The sequence below is a fragment of the Piliocolobus tephrosceles genome, chromosome 1 (genome assembly GCF_002776525.5).
Source record: "Piliocolobus tephrosceles isolate RC106 chromosome 1, ASM277652v3, whole genome shotgun sequence".
NCBI classification, from domain to species: Eukaryota; Metazoa; Chordata; class Mammalia; order Primates; family Cercopithecidae; genus Piliocolobus; species Piliocolobus tephrosceles.
In genome coordinates this window covers 143,977,397-143,994,651 of record NC_045434.1, presented here as the reverse complement: position 1 = coordinate 143,994,651, position 17,255 = coordinate 143,977,397, and the positions used below count along the sequence as shown (strand labels likewise).

The 17,255-nt window shown below is 39.4% G+C and overlaps 1 protein-coding gene and 1 pseudogene across 5 annotated transcripts in view; both read left to right on the top strand.

Moving 5' to 3' along the window:
* GIPC2 (GIPC PDZ domain containing family member 2) overlaps positions 1 to 17,255 on the top strand; it is a 99,690-nt gene that overhangs the window by 42,429 nt on the left and 40,006 nt on the right. For all 5 annotated transcript variants that reach the window (XM_023208910.2, XM_023208921.2, XM_023208918.1 and 2 more), the window contains one exon: positions 5,223 to 5,403. In XM_023208910.2, coding sequence (XP_023064678.1) covers positions 5,223 to 5,403 — 181 coding nt within the window. The remainder of the gene's footprint in view (positions 1 to 5,222; positions 5,404 to 17,255) is intronic.
* LOC111539186 lies at positions 1,071 to 2,288 on the top strand (annotated as a pseudogene).

The window sequence follows — 17,255 nt, the reverse complement described above, 5'->3', positions numbered from 1 at the left end:
ATCAGAAAATTAAGAGCATACATATAACAAAACCTGTGTATAGTTAAGACAGTAGCTGGAAAATGTTTTCTGTAAAGTGCAGATGGTAAATATTTTGTGCTTTGTGGGTCATATGGTCTTTGCTGCAACTACTCAACTAAGCCCGTGTAGCACACAAACAGTTACAGATAATACTTAGATGAATGAGCATGCATGTTTCCCACTGAGACTTTACTCATAGACACTGTAATTTAAATTTCTTATAATTTTCACATCACAAATCTTCTTCTGATTTTTTTCTGAACCATTCAAAAAGGTAAAAACCATTCATAAATCATGGGCCATATAAAAACAGGTGGTGGCCCGTGGTGGAGGGTACACACCACCCTGGAGTTCTCCTGTGAGCCATAGTTTGATGACACCTGGTTTAAGAGAAGAGATTTGTACTTTAATTAATTAATTAATTAATTAACTTACTTATTTATTGAGACGGAGTCTTGCTCTGTCGCCCAGGCTGGAGTGCAGTGGTGTGATCTTGGCTCACTGCAACCTCTGCCTCCTCGGTTCAAGCGATTCTCCTGCCTCAGCCTCCCGAGTAGCTGGGATTATAGGAATGTGCCACCACGCCTGGGTAATTTTTGCATTTTTAGTAGAGACAGGGTTTCACCATGTTGGCCAGGCTCGTCTTGAACTCCTGACTTCAGGTGATCTGCCTGCCTCGGTCTCCCAAAGTGCTGGGATTACAAGCATGAGCCACTGCATCCGGCTGAGACTTGTATTTTCAAATTTAAAATAAAAATAAGGATTTATAACATGCAATTAAGAAATGAGCTAAATTGATTTTTAAAAACCCACCTGACTTTGTTTTAAATTGAAATAGTTTGACTAACCACAAAACTGTCATTCTCAGAATATCTCTTACAGACCTTTATGATTTGCCATACTTTTGCTTTAGTAGAACCACATTTTAGAGTGATCATTTTGAGAAATATGATACTTACATCTTTCTAACATTTTACTTTTTCATTTGCCCAAACTAAGAATCAGCAGGCCTGGAAATGTAGGAAGTCAAGGGGACAGAGGATTGTAGGATGGAAGCTAGGATCCGAGCAGAGATCTGTAAAGCCAGAATAGACATGATGATTTGTGAAAACAGATGTTTGAGATCTGGAGACCTTGATGAGATGTTGATGAAAAACAGTTTTAGTAGAAATAAGGAAATGGAAAATGGAAAAATAAGGCTGTCAAAAATTCAGAGTTCAAAGGTGATAGATCATTTTGTACATTTGTAACCCAAAACTTTGTACTTTAGGTCAGAAGAACTTGGGTTGTATACCTTTTTTAAAGACATTTTTAATTTAAAAAATTATGTTATCTCTGTTTGAGACCTAATTCTGTTGTTTATTAGCTGTGTTATCTTGGGCAAGCCATGTAATTATTGTGGCTTAAATTCCTCATTCGTTAAATGGAATGATAAATATCCTTTTCCTAGGCTTATTGTGAGGACTGAAGGAGATAACTATTTACAACTGTATGACTGTTAACTTATTATTATGAGCGAGGTTTGAGGACAGTGTTGGAAGGATCAGCAACACAAATCTCAAAGTTGCTGATCATAGCGACTGGACATGCAGCTCAGAGTCTGGTGCTTAAGATTTTAGGGAGAGTGGATCCGATAAGGCGGTCACAGGGGCGGAGCCAAGGACCTTTGCCTGGCTTGGCGGCTAGCTCTACCTTCCATGTTCTCACCTCCCTTTCCACTATAGCTCCCAAAGGGAGCTCCAAACAGTCGTCCGAGGAGGACCTGCTCCTGCAGGATTTCAGCGGCAACCTCTCGGCCAAGTCCTTCGCGATCTCTTTCAGGAATGCTTTCGTCGTGTCTGCCATCCCCATCCGGTTATAAACTGGAGAATATGGCATATGGATCTTATTCAGTCTGCTGTTTTCTATAGTGTGATGACCCTAGAAAGTACATATTTGGTAGCCTTTGCATACAAGAATGTGAAATTTGTTCTCAAGCACAAACTAGCACAGCAGAGGGAGGATGCAGTGATTCGAAAACTTTCTGAAGCTGATAATAGAAAGATGTCTCGGAAAGAGAAAGATGTAAGAATCTTGTGAAAGAAGAATGAAGTTGCTGATTCTGAAGCTACAACATTTTCCATCTTCTATAACAACACTCTGTTCCTGGTCTTGGTCATTGTTGCTTCTTCTTCATATTGAAGAACTTCAGCCCCACAATGAACTACATTTTGTCCATAAGTGCTTCATCAGAACTCAACGCCCTCCTGTCTACTGGCTCCAAGTAGACCATGTGAGCTTCATCCCCTGGCTTTGTGTCTATGAGTGGCATGTGGTATATGGAAAAGCAGTAGGGTGCTCAGGGTGGGAGACACACAAGATGTTTTTGTAGTCTAGAGCCTTTAAAAAACCCAACAGAATATAATTCAGTATTTGTTTATTGGCTGTTTTTGACAGATTGTTGAAATTAAATGAATTGAAAAGGGAAAAAAGATTTTAGGGAAAATGTATGCTGTCTTAGACTTCTGCTGACATCTGTGATGAGAAGGCAGAATTCTCTAAATATATGGGATGAACATAATGGGAGATACTATAATAATGATCTGAAATGGTTGGAAACCTCTATGTTTAATAACGTAAATCCTGTCTTCCAATAAATAAATAAATCTTCTCTACCTTTTGCAGCATCAAGCTCTAAAGACAGGTGAAAATTTCTAAGTGTTATAGAGAATAGTATAAATAACTCAGTAAATAAAGTATAGCATTAATGCTTCTTTTTTTCCCTCTTATTCCTTTGCATCTGATTAGTACCTTTGGCAATATTATTGATCTCTGTCAAGTTATTGTATGATTATCAAAGCACATTAGGTTTCAGAAACTTGTCTCCATTGCTCCCATATTGTTTATTCTACCCACTTTGGAGGCTAAGGCTCAAGTAACCCATAAAATATATAATCCATGTCTTCAACTTTGCTTCCATATCTGGTTCATCTTCTCCAAGTTCCCTATATTGATTTTCCTGTGTTTTCATTCCAGATTCTTATCTGCTGCCTCTGATAGTGATATGTGCTGTGACTTTTCTCTTGATACCTGGACTCTCACCCTGCTACCTGCTCTGACTTCTGGTAACTGCCTTTCTCTCCCTCTATCTGGGCACTATTCTGGTTGCTGAGGCATCTCTAGGATTGATGAGGCGACTCATGGGCCTCTGCAACCCTACATTTCTGTTACTCTGACCTTTAATTCGCTGGTGAGATTCAGATGTGTCTTCAAAGTCTGTAACTTTTATATAATGTTTATTTAAAATAAAATTGTAACTCTAAATCTTAAGCTAAAAATACTGTGTGGTGAGACTCTGAAATTTGTATGGTATAGTTGACCAAAGAAAAAAATAAATTCAAGATACGTCAAGAGATAAATTAGAATAAAAGCTAAGAAGAAAAATCAAAGTTAAATATCGGTTATTGAATTCTTTGATGATTTACGAATTGTGGAACAGTATTTAATAGTTTTTTCTTCTTTAGACTTTAGTCTTCTTCAATCTTGTTTATTTTTCTGTGACAGTTCAGAAACTCTAGTTGTACTGAGTGGTTCCCATTGTTTCTGTTAGCGATATAAGTTTAATATGGGTTTCTAATAAAACAATGTCAGGTAGACTATGAAACTTGTGGTTTCTTTGCTTAACTATTTGTAATGATAGTGGGCTCTGTTAAAGTTGGTGTTATTGTGACATTTGCATGTAGCATGTTAACAGTCATTATTAGAATAAATGAACATAGCAATATTCTTAAAATTTGGGGTAAAAAAGAAATCTGTTGTAGTTTTGATTTTTAATAATGAAATTTAAATGTTAAAAATGCTTAACCTTCCTAAGTTACTCTTGTTCCTGATGACAATATGATGGAGATATTGGAGGTAGATGAGATCTGTTTTCTCCTAGCTCTTGGACACAATATTCAGTCACCCTGCTGATTCAGAAGATGTTATACTTCCAACTAGCAAGGGTGGAGAATACACAGCCTTTAGTATACAATAGCAGCTGCTCCTGATATTGCTATCATTCCTATGAAGGATTTGGGACTTCTGAGACAGATTATGGCCTTCATTTTGCCCTATTCCTCATCACCGTGGAAGAACTTGTACATCCTCTGCAGGGCTGTTTTCTGCAATTCTGGAAGAGTTTTCTGGAGCTCCTGTGCCTAAAATTCTTTCAGAAGTTCTTGGGAATACTAGATACCATTTTGAGACTCTACCCTGAGGATGTATTATAGAGAAGTAAGATAAAGAAAGACCAACTTGAAGTTTCTCCTTGGGGTCCTACATTCTCTTCATCTAAAATACATAAATAAAAAACAGTAGCATCAAATCACCCTTACTGGTTCCCAAAATGATAACCATACTTGTCTTTTATTAGGTATCAAGCATCTTAGGTAAGATAGTATTATTCTTTGTATCTTTGCATTTGTAACTAAATGCAGCCAATTGAAAAAGCTCAAGCTCTATTCTTATGTGATGGGCCTCAATTGAAATGATTCAGTAATCACTTATGAAGGGACTTTGCGGATATTGTGCTAGGCACAGACGTGCAGAGTAAATAAGACCATCTCTGTCCTCAAGGATATTAGTTTAGTAATGGAGACAGAAGTAAATGAACAATCACACTGTGGTATGTTGAATCTGGCAAATTACTTGATCTTCTGAAGCTTTAATCTTCCTGACCTGTGACATGAGAATCTCATAAAGGTTGTTAGAATTAAATGAAATAACAAATGTAAAGTGCTTAGTTTAGAGTTCAGCATATACAGCAAAATGTACTATAGAAGCATGAGAGTGGCACCTTACCCATTCTTGAGGGAGTGGGTTGGGGAATATCAGGAAAAGCTTCCCAGAGGAGGTGGTAACTATGAGTGAGCTGAATTCCGAATGATAAGGAAGACAAAGAATGGTTGGAGGTAAGATAGTGGTTCTTGGCTGCTCAGTCTTCTATCTCTAACTGAGCATTAGACTGCATTGTTATGTCAATACATTGTATATAACGTCTTGAAAGCATAAAAAGTACTGTTACACAGTTTTGCTTTGTTTTTAAACCTATAGCACCTGTTATTGTCTCCCATTCAAGTACTAACCAGGACCGAACCTGTTTAGCTTCCAAAATCAGATGAGATTGGTGCATTCATTACACAGTTCTATTTTATATTATGTTATCATTAATTTTCTTTCAGAGAATTAAAGATGGTGGTGTTATTGACTCAATTAAAACAATCTGTGTTGGGGATCATATTGAATCCATAAATGGAGAAAATATTGTTGGGTGGCGTCACTATGATGTTGCTAAGAAGTTAAAGGAATTAAAAAAAGAGGAAGTCTTTACCATGAAGTTAATAGAACCTAAGAAGGCATTTGGTAAGTCAGGGGTCGGTGGGTGGGTGTGTGAAATGTTCCCTTTCCCTGATTTTTCTTTCTAAGGGAAATGAGTACTGTGATATGGTCCTTTGTGCTTTTAGTGTCTTCTTATCTAACATATCAGTTAAAAATATAGAAAATGGTAGCACTACTTATAAGAAAGACAACTATTGAAGGAAGAAAAAAGAGAAAATTATTGCCTTGTAAAAGGACATTTTCCAAACATTTGAAATTACAAAGTCTAATGTCTAGTGACTGAATTTGATGTAGCTGTTCCTGTCTCTGAGAATAGCACATTGTATTGTTTTCATTTTGCTGAGCAGTAAAATTTTTGACTGAGCTCTTTAAACCATAATAACTTGCTCATGGATCTCAGCAGCAAAAATTGTAGTTATATACAGAATGGTATTTAAAATAGTTATCTAGTCCATTTTATCTAGTTCATTTTAAAGACCTCCTTCCCCAATATCTTTCCTCCATTGGCATTTGAATTTGGCAGCGTGGGATGGTATGAAATTATTTCCACTTTGGGGCGACATCTGTACTTGCTTGGTTTTAGCCATGGCAGCTGTATTCCAACTGTTGTTCAATCACCCAGGGCTATCTCATCTACAGAAAAATGTGCCAGCTTCTCTCTTACCACCCAGAACTATTTTAATAAGCCAAACCAAGGCCTAGCATTCATCAGCGTTAAAATATCTTTAGCAGAATCATCTCAGGCTTGCTCTTACTCATCATGACCCCACGCACACTATGTTCTTTCCTTTGTTCACAGAACATAAATATTCCTTTTAGTTTGTCTCTAATGCCATTTTCTCAGGGCAGTTATTGCAAATAATGGAAGAAGGCAGTGGATCTGGGGAATTACGTTTTCTCTCTCTTAGCAATTAAGTGACAGGTCCTAGGCATATGGAATTAGAATTTTTTCTCTGCTTCTACATGATTCTGCACCATTTAACAGAAATACAAGTGTAGGTTATATTACCTGTGGGAGACAGCTTTCCAGAAGGTGTAAGAAAAAGATGCCTTATACCAGTACCTCCTGGAGGGAGCACTCTAGGAACTACCTCTGTAGATGCTGTGATTCTGCCTGGTGCCTTGCAGCATCTGAGCTCACTTCTCACAGAGGAAGGAAAGCAGCACTCAGGTTTCTATCCAGTGACTCTTTCAAGATGGCTTCATTTGGTAACCTGACTCCCCAGATAACATGGTGAAATAAGTTGACAGGGTGTAGATGGTTTGCAAGAAGTATTCTTATTTGATTTAGACTCTTTGTAAATCAAAGCCGTGCTATTAGTACAACTCAAGAAATCTATTTTTTTCTGTATTTATCTCCACTATATAATCTGTTTCCAGAGTAAATTTTTCTCTGTTTTTTTTTTTTTTTCTTCCCATTGTCTGCATCTAAATCTTTTGGTCCCTGTGTCTTTGTATAAAGTTGTTGGTATACCTTAACTTGGATGCTAGGTTGGTGATAGTCTTAAATGTTACAAAGCTCATTGTATTTAGCTATTATTGTTCCACGATTAGATTTTCCCTTTGCTGTCAGACACATGTAGAGTCTGTATACTTCACTGCCTTATGTACCTAACTACTGTTGAACCGGCTTTCTGTTGCCTCATGAAATCAATGGACACATTTGCGAAGCACTCTGAGTAGGATTTTCCTAATAGAGGTATATTATTTGAGCACACTGAATTCTGGTAGTGCTGTTGGTTAGGACACCCAGAGATTGACTTTGGAGGAATAAGTTTTTATTTTCCAAGGTTTCTGTGGAAGTTTAACTCAAGCTGCTGGTCTTCATGCATTTTCCGTGCTGTGGATTGATTCTTGACTCTGGGCCCTAGCGTGAGGGGTTTCTTTCTTAAAAGTAAGCCTGGCTGCTCTGCCTATCCTCCAGCCCCGAATTTTTCTGCTTATTGTTTTGCCTCTGGGATAAAGACAAAGCTACTTTGTTCCTCATCCTTTGGCTTCATCCCAGTACTTAGCTCTTTGCCAGAGAGGGGAATATACATCAGGGGGTACGCGGGGAATCAGGCTTCCCCCAATTCTCTTGGTCCTAATCTTATCTTTTGCTATGTTTCCTTCCTTTTTTCCTGTATTTTCTAGCGTTATTATTGACTCAGGGTCAATAATTCAAATTTCATAGTCCTTTATGATTATCTGACTCTCTGTCCTCTTGGATTTCTACCAGGAAAAGGGCCAGTCTTAGTGAGGCAGAGTTTTCTCTGCATTCAGATAGGCCACCTTGGCTGTAGCTAAGTCACTTATAGGATCTTAACAAAAGCTGTCAGAAATGGGTATATGCATCAGTATTTTGACATTTTCCTACCAACTTCCCTAAAGACAGCCTGGAGAGGCATGTGGACTGTATCCCAAATCGCAAGAGGAAGGAGCATAGTTGGCTGCTTTGCAATGGCATAACTAGGACTGCAAGCACCGCTTATTTGTAGTGGGTGGGGAAATCCTTACTGCCTGCCTTCATGTCCATATTTTAGGTCCACCACTCGCTACACTCCACTTCCAAGGGACATTATATGTGTTAATATTCTTTGATGGAGAGCTATGCAATAAACACTATCTAATTTCAGAAAAAGGCATTTATTGGAGACTACCATGTAGGTCCCAGAAATAGTCAATTGAGCCTTGACAAGGTCAGGAACCAAGCCCGTTTCAGGGATGTATGTACCAGGAACCCTTCATGGCACTGGCTGAATTGACTCCGGGCAATTATTTTCTATTTTCATATCACTTCACTCAGGATTCAGGTGGAGAGGTGGAGCAACTAAGTAGGTCTTATACCCATCTTGATAATGGGGAAGGCAGGCTATATGATAGACCTACCAAAATACCACATAACAGGAAGGGATAAGTTTCCTTACAGGTAGGAAAAAAGTAGCAGATCCCCATTTTGCTATTTCTCCTTAGCTGTTATATCTTGTTCTGCAGGGACAGCAGTGTTGATTTTCTCTTGATTTTGAATCTAACTGTAGCCATGTATGATATCTATCAGTCTGGGAGTATTGGCATGGATTTGGAGGGAGAAGGGTATTGTAAATGGTTGTGGGCATTTGGCCTTGGATTTTATTTTTCTGCTATGAGTTGCGTGCCACATACATAGCTGTTTGGCAGTGGACTATCTAGAGATGATGACAGCATCCAACTTTCTTTCAGAGAAAGAGTAAAGTCACATTTTCCTTGGTGCTGGCCATCAGATTTGGAGGTGACCATAATTACCAGTTGTGACTACATTTCTAGAAAGATTTTTAATTTATGTATCTCACAAATTATTGAGACTCTTCTGTGTTTCAGGTACTCTGCGTGGCATAGAAAATACTAAGGAGTAAGACTAAGCTATGGCTCTTGCCTTTTGAGGAGCTCATAGTCTAACAGGAGGCTGTTATGGGCTGAATTGTGTCCTTCAAAATTCACATGTTGAAGTCCTAATCTTCAGTACCTTAGAATGCAATTGGATTTGTAGATAAGGCCTTTAAAAAGGTAACTAGGTTAAAGAGGTAACTAGGTTAAAATGAGGTCATTAGGGTGGGCCCTAATCCAGTATGACTGGTGTACTTATTAGAAGAGGAAATTTAGACACAGCCACAGGGAGGATGCCATTTGAACTTGAAGATAACTATCTATCTGTAAGTCAAGGAGAGAGGCCTCAGAAGAAACCAACCCTAGAGAAACTTTGATCCCGAACTTCTGGCCTCCAGAACTCTGAGAAAATAAATTTCTATTGTTTAAGCCACCTAGTCTATGGTACTTTGTTATGGCAGCTCTAGGAAATTATAGAGGAGAATAGGAAAAAAATTATAGTACCAGTTCTTTGACTATGGAAGTAGATCTTGGGCTTTCTAATAATCTAGAAGGTACTGGTATTTTAGCATTCCTCTGGCCTTGGGAAGACAGCAAGAGCACACTGATGTGTTTCCATTCAGACATTTGTTGAGCAATTAGTATATGCTTGTCTTAGGGTATTAGTTGCCCTAGACAATCATAGTCACCTTTTATTGAAAGCCTACTGTATACCATTACCATACCACCTGCTTGGTATATGCATGAATAAGATCCAGATCTAGGAACTCATGTCTAGTGAGAAGAGATGGATATGAAAAAATAAATTAATAAAGGCTGTTAGATACTGGATGTATAGAGGTGGGAGACATCAAGTGTATTTAAGAAGTTCAGGAAAAGCTTTTCTTTTCTTTTTCTTTTTTTTTTTTTGAGACGGAGTTTTGCTTTGTCGCCCAGGATGGAGTGCAGTGTCGTGATCTCAGCTCATTGCAACCTCCACCTCTCAGGTTCAAGTGATTCTCCTGCCTCAGCCTCCCGAGCAGCTGGGACTACAAGTGTGTGCCACCATGTCCGGCTAATTGTTTGTATTTTTAGTAGAGACAGGGTTTAGCCAGGATGGTCTCAATCTCCAGACCTCGTGATCCACCCGCCTTGGCCTCCCAAAGTGCTAGGATTACAGGTGTGAGTCAACTGCGCCCAGCCAGGAAAAGCTTTCTAAGGAAAGAGATTTGAGTTGAGTCTGAAGGGATGAATAGTGCTTACTTAGTGGATGAATTGGGGAAGGTTGTCCTGGGAAGTGGGAACAGAATAAGCAAAGTTACAGAGATAGAGAATAGCATCATATATTTGGGAACACCATGTTTGCCAGTGTTTTTGGTTAGAGGTTATAGGTGGTGGTGTCACAGGAAATGAAGCTCAAGAGTCAGTAGAAAACAAAATATCAAGAGCCTTATATATGAAGATAAAGACTGGGCAATGAAGAGGCAGAGGGGTAACATGATGAGTCTTTAATTTTACAAAGATATTTTAGAGACTGTTAGATAAAGGGATATGAGATAGAGATTAGGAGATCATAAAGGTTCTATTAACAATAATAGCTATCATTTGTTCAGTGCGAGAGAGATGAATTAAGGAGTGCCTGTAGGCATGAAGAGAAGAGCAATGGTTTGGAGGAATAGATAGTGGTGTGCTGGAGCCATTGGTACACATCTCCTCCTTCACTGACATCAGGTTGATTGTTTTAAATTAGCTATAATGGGATATTTATAAAAGAGAAATAGGTAAGTCCTGTAAGTCAGGGCTCTTTATTTTAATTTTTTTAGTGTGGAGAGCTGATTGTTAAATGTTTACCTGCACACCACTGAATAATGAGATTGAATTAGTAACCTGTTGGACATAGAAATAAACGAAGGAGAGACTGCAAATGATGACCTTAGATTTGTGGCTTCAGGGAGGGAGTATGGTGCCATTCTTTAAGATGAGGAAAGCTGGTAAAGAAGTAGATATGGGCAAGGAGATAGGATAGGAAATAAATTATAAGTATAATTTTGGAGTAAATGAGTTTGAAATCTGCGGGTCGATTCAGTTAGACTTGTACGAAAGGGCTGGGTGTGGTGGTTCACACCTGTAATCCCAGCACTTTGGGAGGTTGAGGAGGGAGGGTCACTTGAGGTCAGGAGTTCGAGACCAGCCTGGCCAATGTGGTGAAACCCTGTCTCTTCTAAAAATACAAAAATTAGCTAGAAATGGTGGCAAGCACTCTAGTCCCGGTTGCTCGGGAGGCTGAGGCAGGAGAATCACTTGAATCTGGTAGGTGGAGGTTGCAGTGAGCCGAGATCATGCCATTGCACTCCAGCCTGGGCAACAGAGTGAGACCCTGTCAAAAAATAAAAAAATAAAACACACACACACACACACACACACACACACACACACACACACAGGAGGTAGATGAGCATCTATAATTGGGGCCTAGAGAATGAGATTTATGAGTAATTTTCTTTGATCAGTAGCAGAAGCCATGGAAATAGATTGAATCACTGAGAGTGATAAAAGGACCAAAAACAGAACGTTGAGAGGAACACCAGCATTTAAGGGGCAGAAAGAGAAGGAGGAGCCAGCACTGAGGAATGGCCAGACATGGACGAGATGGCCTTCTGGGTGGCCTTTATCCAAGTACTCAAGATCAAGTCACTTGTCCCACGAGCAGATGCTGCACTGCACTTTCCCAAATTGGCTGTGGGGCTCTGAGGGAGGAATAAAGGCCGTTAGAAAATGTACCCTCAAAATCTTCTGTGCTGGTCAGAATTTAAATTACTGTTTTTCAGCCAGTAGGTTTCAACCAGTGTGTTTAGAACACAAAGTAGAATAGAGTTGAAAATATTGTGCTTTGTACATTGTAAATATTGTTTCAGTTACAAATGTGTGTTTCAGTTTTATTATCTTTGTGTATATCTATGGGTCATGATATAACGTATGTATTTCTTACTGTGGATCACAGAAAAACAACATTTGAAAGCCACTGGCTTAAATGACTCCCTTGTCAAAAGTTTGTAGTTGAATGGGAAATCTTTCCCATACTTAACATGATTTCTCCTGGTCAGCTGGTTACTGATCCAGATTTTCCTTCTTCTAGCCATGAGTTGATGGCAACATTCCCAGTCCTTATCAAGTATCGACTGGAATGTCTGTAGTGGTATTTTTTAGGGCATGGCTCACTTCCTTTCTCCTTTTGCCAATGAAAAGGAACATGTCTTTACAATGAGCTCAACCCTGCAGAGTTTGCCCTGTAAACCTAGATTTTCCCAAGGCCATGAAAATCCCTCTTCCATTTAAACGACTCTAAGGCCAGACAAGACCAACTCGTTTGTTTTCCTATAAGGTCTTTTAAATGCAGAAAAACAACAAATCCATGAAGCTTTGATTCGGTTTTACTTAAGTGAGTCTCAACTTCATTTATCCTGCAAATTTTTCCAATTTGTGATTCTTGCGTGCCCTTTATGGAAAGAGGTTTGAGGAAGGAGGCCTGAAATATTTCTGTAAGAGTTTTCAAAAGCAGAAAGAAAATTGGAAGAAAAAAACTTACCTTCTAAAGCATTTATGGTCTTTATTTTAGGGTTAGATTTTGTAACAGATAATTGGGTTATGTCTTCTTTTAGAAGGTTCATTTCTGTGCTGTGTATCCATCAGAATAGGATGTTAAGTATGTGAAGTGCATCTTAGTCTTTTGAGTCATTCACAGCTGGAAAACTCGGACCTCATCTTCATGATTCAGCTTAACTGATGTACTCACTTCAAAGGCTAAGCCTATTTGATATTAAGAGATAAACTGTGACTTTTAAGTTTTATATGACTTTTTAGATAGACATTTCAAACATTTAAAAATTACTTTTTATTATTCATGCTGTATCTAGGGAAAAATTTCAATCAATCAATACTTTTGGTACCTTTTCATATATACTGAATTCTACAAAATATATTTGGGAATATGAAAAAAGTTATGAAAGAGACGATAAATTGCAGTAGTTAAGTGTGTAGGCTCTGCCAGGGACTGGCTTGTGATATGTGACATTGGGTAAGTTATTTAACCTTTCTGTGCCTTGGTCTTCTCATACAAAATGTGAAGATGTGTCTACCACATTGAGCTGTTATGAGGATTAAATGATTAAACATGAAAAAAATCACAGAGCAGTCCCTGATACATAGTAAGTCTTCAAGAAGAGTTATCTGTTATTATTACTATTATTATAAAGGTGTATCCTTTTCTTTAAGGAATAATTTTAGAAACAAGATAAACCCATGTGAAACAGGAAAATCAATGTGGATGAATTGGTGAGCAACAAGTATTTGTTGAGAATTCTGGCACTGTTTGGATTCTGGAAAGACAGATGACAATATCACATCTCATGTCAACTAATGAAATATGTCAGTACATCATAATAGTAGCTGCCATTCACTTTTCCTAGTACTTTCTAAGTAGGAAATCATTTAGTCCTCATAACCACTCTGAAAGGTGAAGCAGTTTGCCCAAGGTTGCAGCAGCTAGTGAACGCGGGAGGCAGACTTCTAAACCAAGCAGTCAGCTTCCAGAGCCAGCTCTCTAACAGCTGTTCCAGTGAGTCAGCATGCTTGCTGTCCTCAGGGAACTTATAGTTTACATAAAGAGGCAAATACATTAAGAATCAAGTAATTCTACTAACAATAATAGCTACCATTTGTTGAATGAAATATAGTATAGTGGTGAAGAGCATAGACTGTGAGCTCAGTTGCTTGGGTTTGATTCCTATCTTGGCTGCTTTTAAACTGTGTGATTTGGGGTGGTATTTAACCCCTCTATATGCCCGTTTACTTAACTATAAAGTATTTTGAGGATGAAATGAGTTAATATATGTATGTGCTTAGAAGAGTGCTATGTAATTGCAACCCATTGCGACTAGGACTACTGCTATTATGGCCTGACTTAATAATCCTCATGCCATTCCTATGAGGGTTTTTCAGCTAAGTAAACTGAGGCTTGGACAGTTAATTCATTAAGGCTGCCCAGTGGCGGGCTAAGTGTGCCCATAGCACTCCAGTCCTGTTTGCTCTTGAGGCTTGTACTCTGAACATTATGTGTTACTGCCTCTTCGGAACATAATGCAGACCATGATCCATGCTATAGTGCAGATTTAAACAGTGATATTTATCTGAGAGCTGACTTGTCCATGATTGGGAGGGGTTCTAAGGCTTAGAGAGTGATAGGGATTGGGAAGTGGTAAGATTGGAAAGAAACTTCCTCAAGAAAGAAAGCTGTGAGACAGGTGATTTGTGGTAGATCCCACCAGTATCAGGGATCAATGTCCCATTCTCATGAAAGGTGACAGGACATCTGATAGAATGGCATAAGGATATTAGAGCTTTTAAGTGCTATGGGCTTGCGATCTCAGGTGAAAGACCCTTGTACACACTGGGTGTGGGTGCGGGGGTGGCCTGTGAGTGCACACACTGACTTGGACGTAGAGCTTCATGGTCTGGTCTATGATGGACAGAGTGCAGCATCAGCCTTCTGAAACCTGCGAGATGAGGAGAGGCCTTCAAAGCAAAACCGAAACTAAAGTTCTCACCAAACCTGTGCCATGCCAGGTGGGGGGGGGGGGGGGGGTGGTGCTCAAAGTCAGATTCAGTTTGGCATTTGTTACATTCAGAATTGTGGAGTAAAATTTAAAAGCCGCTATGGAAATCTAAATGGATGGTCGGAGAAGGAAAACAACATTGAGTAGGCTGGACTACGTGAGCAAGATCCCTAAAAGATTGCACTTGAACTTGTCCTTGAAGGGTGGGAGGAAACAGAGAGACAAGGGAAGGAAGGTTTCCTGCGAGAAGTGCTAAGGACACGGAGGAACCTAGCTTTGCAGGGACTGTAGCAAATCAGGCTGCAAAAGCATCTCAGGACCCTATTAATAAGAGATCTGAAAACTAGGTGGGGAACCCAAGCTTGTTTTAAAGAGTAATAGGGAATCATTTAGATGATATTGGAACTGAAGAATGACATGATAAAGCAGATATTTGGGAATTAAGCCCAGGAGACCAATGTGGCTATATTTGACTAGAGGAGAAACCATGTAAGAGGCTGTTGGAACAGTACAGGAGGAAATGATCAGGGCTGGGATTAGGGGCAGCAGTGGGAATTCAAAGGAAATAAAAAGCGCGAGTAATATTGTAAGGGTAAAAATGGGGTAGGAGGTGGATTGATGACACTTAGCTAAAGGGGAGAGGGCAGAAGGTTCAGAAGCAAATGTCACTCCCAAGATTTCTATCCTAGGAACCTGTGATAACAATGATGCTATCATTGGAAATGAGGCAGTTGGGATGTAGAAATGGTTTGGGGGACATTCAGGGAGAAAAGTTCAGTTTCAGGTGTACTGCATTTTATGACAGTGGTACTCTCTTTCATGTATTGTTTGGCAAAGTAAGTGTACACAGCGACAAATTTTGAGGGGCAGAGCATACTATCGATCATTTTACTATGTAGTAGAGTTTTTCCGACAAATGCACTTTGGCTTAACATTTGTCGCAAAGATATTATGGGAGAAGATTAAAAAAATCTAAGTTCCCTTTTGTGGAGTGTGGCAGATGTGTTAGACAAGTGCTGAGTGTAATTGATAAATTGGTTTTCAAGGTAGAGACCCAGCTGGATACCTAAATATAGATCCTTTCTACTCTAGTTGTAAACTTTCATTAAAAAAATTTTAATCCAATGCTCAGTTTTTAATCTGAGAAAAATGAAATTATTATAATCCATAATACTAAAAACTTTGTAAGCTATAATTTTCAAGACATTTACCCTAAACAGTGATTGATGTCTTATAACTGTAATTTTTTTTTTTTTTGAGATGGAGTCTCGCTGTGTCACCAGGCTGGAGTGGACTGGTGCGATCTCGGCTCACTGCAACCTCCGCCTCCTGGGTTTAAGCCATTCTCCTGCCTCAGCCTCCCGAGTAGCTGGGACCACAGGCACGCACCACCACGTCCAGCTAGTTTTTTGTAATTTTAGTAGAGGGGGTTTCACCATGTTGGCCAAGATGGTCTCAATCTCTTGACCTCGTGATCTGCTCACCTTGGCCTCCCGAAATGCTGAGATTACAGGCCTAAGCCACCTTGCCCGGCCAGAACTGTAATGTTTTTTTAAGGAGCATTTAGAGTTAATAACAACCATGAATAGGAGGTATATAATAGTTTTCAACTGTTTTTAAGCTTATTAATTAAAATAGCAATGTGAAATGAAGGGGTAAAAAATGATGCATAAGTGTAAGTGGCTTTTCTAATCTAACTGAATAGTATGACTATAATGTTATTTATTAGAAAACAGCAATTATATAAATAATACATATTCCACCCAAGAGTACTTTTACAATGGGAATTATCATTTAATTATAGGAAAATGGGTCTAATAAATTATGTTAAAAATCATAGTATATTTTCAGATAAGTTAGGCAGATAAGCAATTTGATTTACATGTCGAAAAATGTTTGTGAGGCCGGGCGCGGTGGCTCATGCTTCTAATCCCAGTTCTTTGGAGACGGAGATGGGTGGATCACCTGAGGTCAGGAGTTTGAGACAGCCTGGCTATTATGGTGAAACCCCATCTCTACTAAAAATGCAAAACATTAGCTGGGCATAGTGGCAGTCGCCTGTAATTCCAGCTACTCGGGAGGCTTAGACAGGAAAATCGCTTGAACCTGGGAGGTGGAGGTTGCAATGAGCTGAGATCATGCCACTGCATTCCAGCCTGGGCGACAGAGTAAGACTCTGTCTCAAAAAAAAAAAAAAAAAAAAAAAAAAAAAAAAAAAAAAAAAGAAAAGGAAAAAAAGAAAAGAAAAATGTGAAAAGACAGATTACGGCCGGGCGTGGTGACTCAAACCTGTAATCCCAGCACTTTGGGAGGCCGAGGCGGGTGGATCTCAAGGTCAGGAGATCGAGACCATCCTGGTGAACACCGTGAAACCCCGTCTCAACTAAAAATACAAAAAAATTAGCCAGGCATGGTGGCGGTGCCTGTAGTCCCAGCTACTCAGAAGGCTGAGGCAGGAGAATGGCATGAACCCCGGGGGCAGGGCTTGCAGTGAGTAGATACTGCGCCACTGCACTCCAGCCTGGGAAACAGAGCGAGACTCTGTCTCAGGAAAAAAAAAAAAAAGATTACAAGACAACGTGCTGTAATATCCCAGTTTTGTAAAATCTATTTTTAAGTGTAGAAGAAAAATACCTTACAGTGTAATTTTTATTTTATTTTATTTATTTATGTATTAGAGACAAGAGTTTTGTTCTTGTTGCCCAGGGTAGAGTGCAATGGCGCGATCTTGGCTCTCCTCTACCTCTGTTGCCTGGGTTCAAGCGATTCTCCTGCTTCAGCCTCCCAAGTAGCTAGGATTACAGGCATGCACCACCACACCTGACTAATTTTGTAATTTTAGTAGAGACAGGGTTTCTCCATGTTGGTCAGGCTGGTTTTGAACTTGTGACCTCAGATGATCCACCTGCCTCAGCCTCCCAAGGTGCTGGGATTACAGGCATG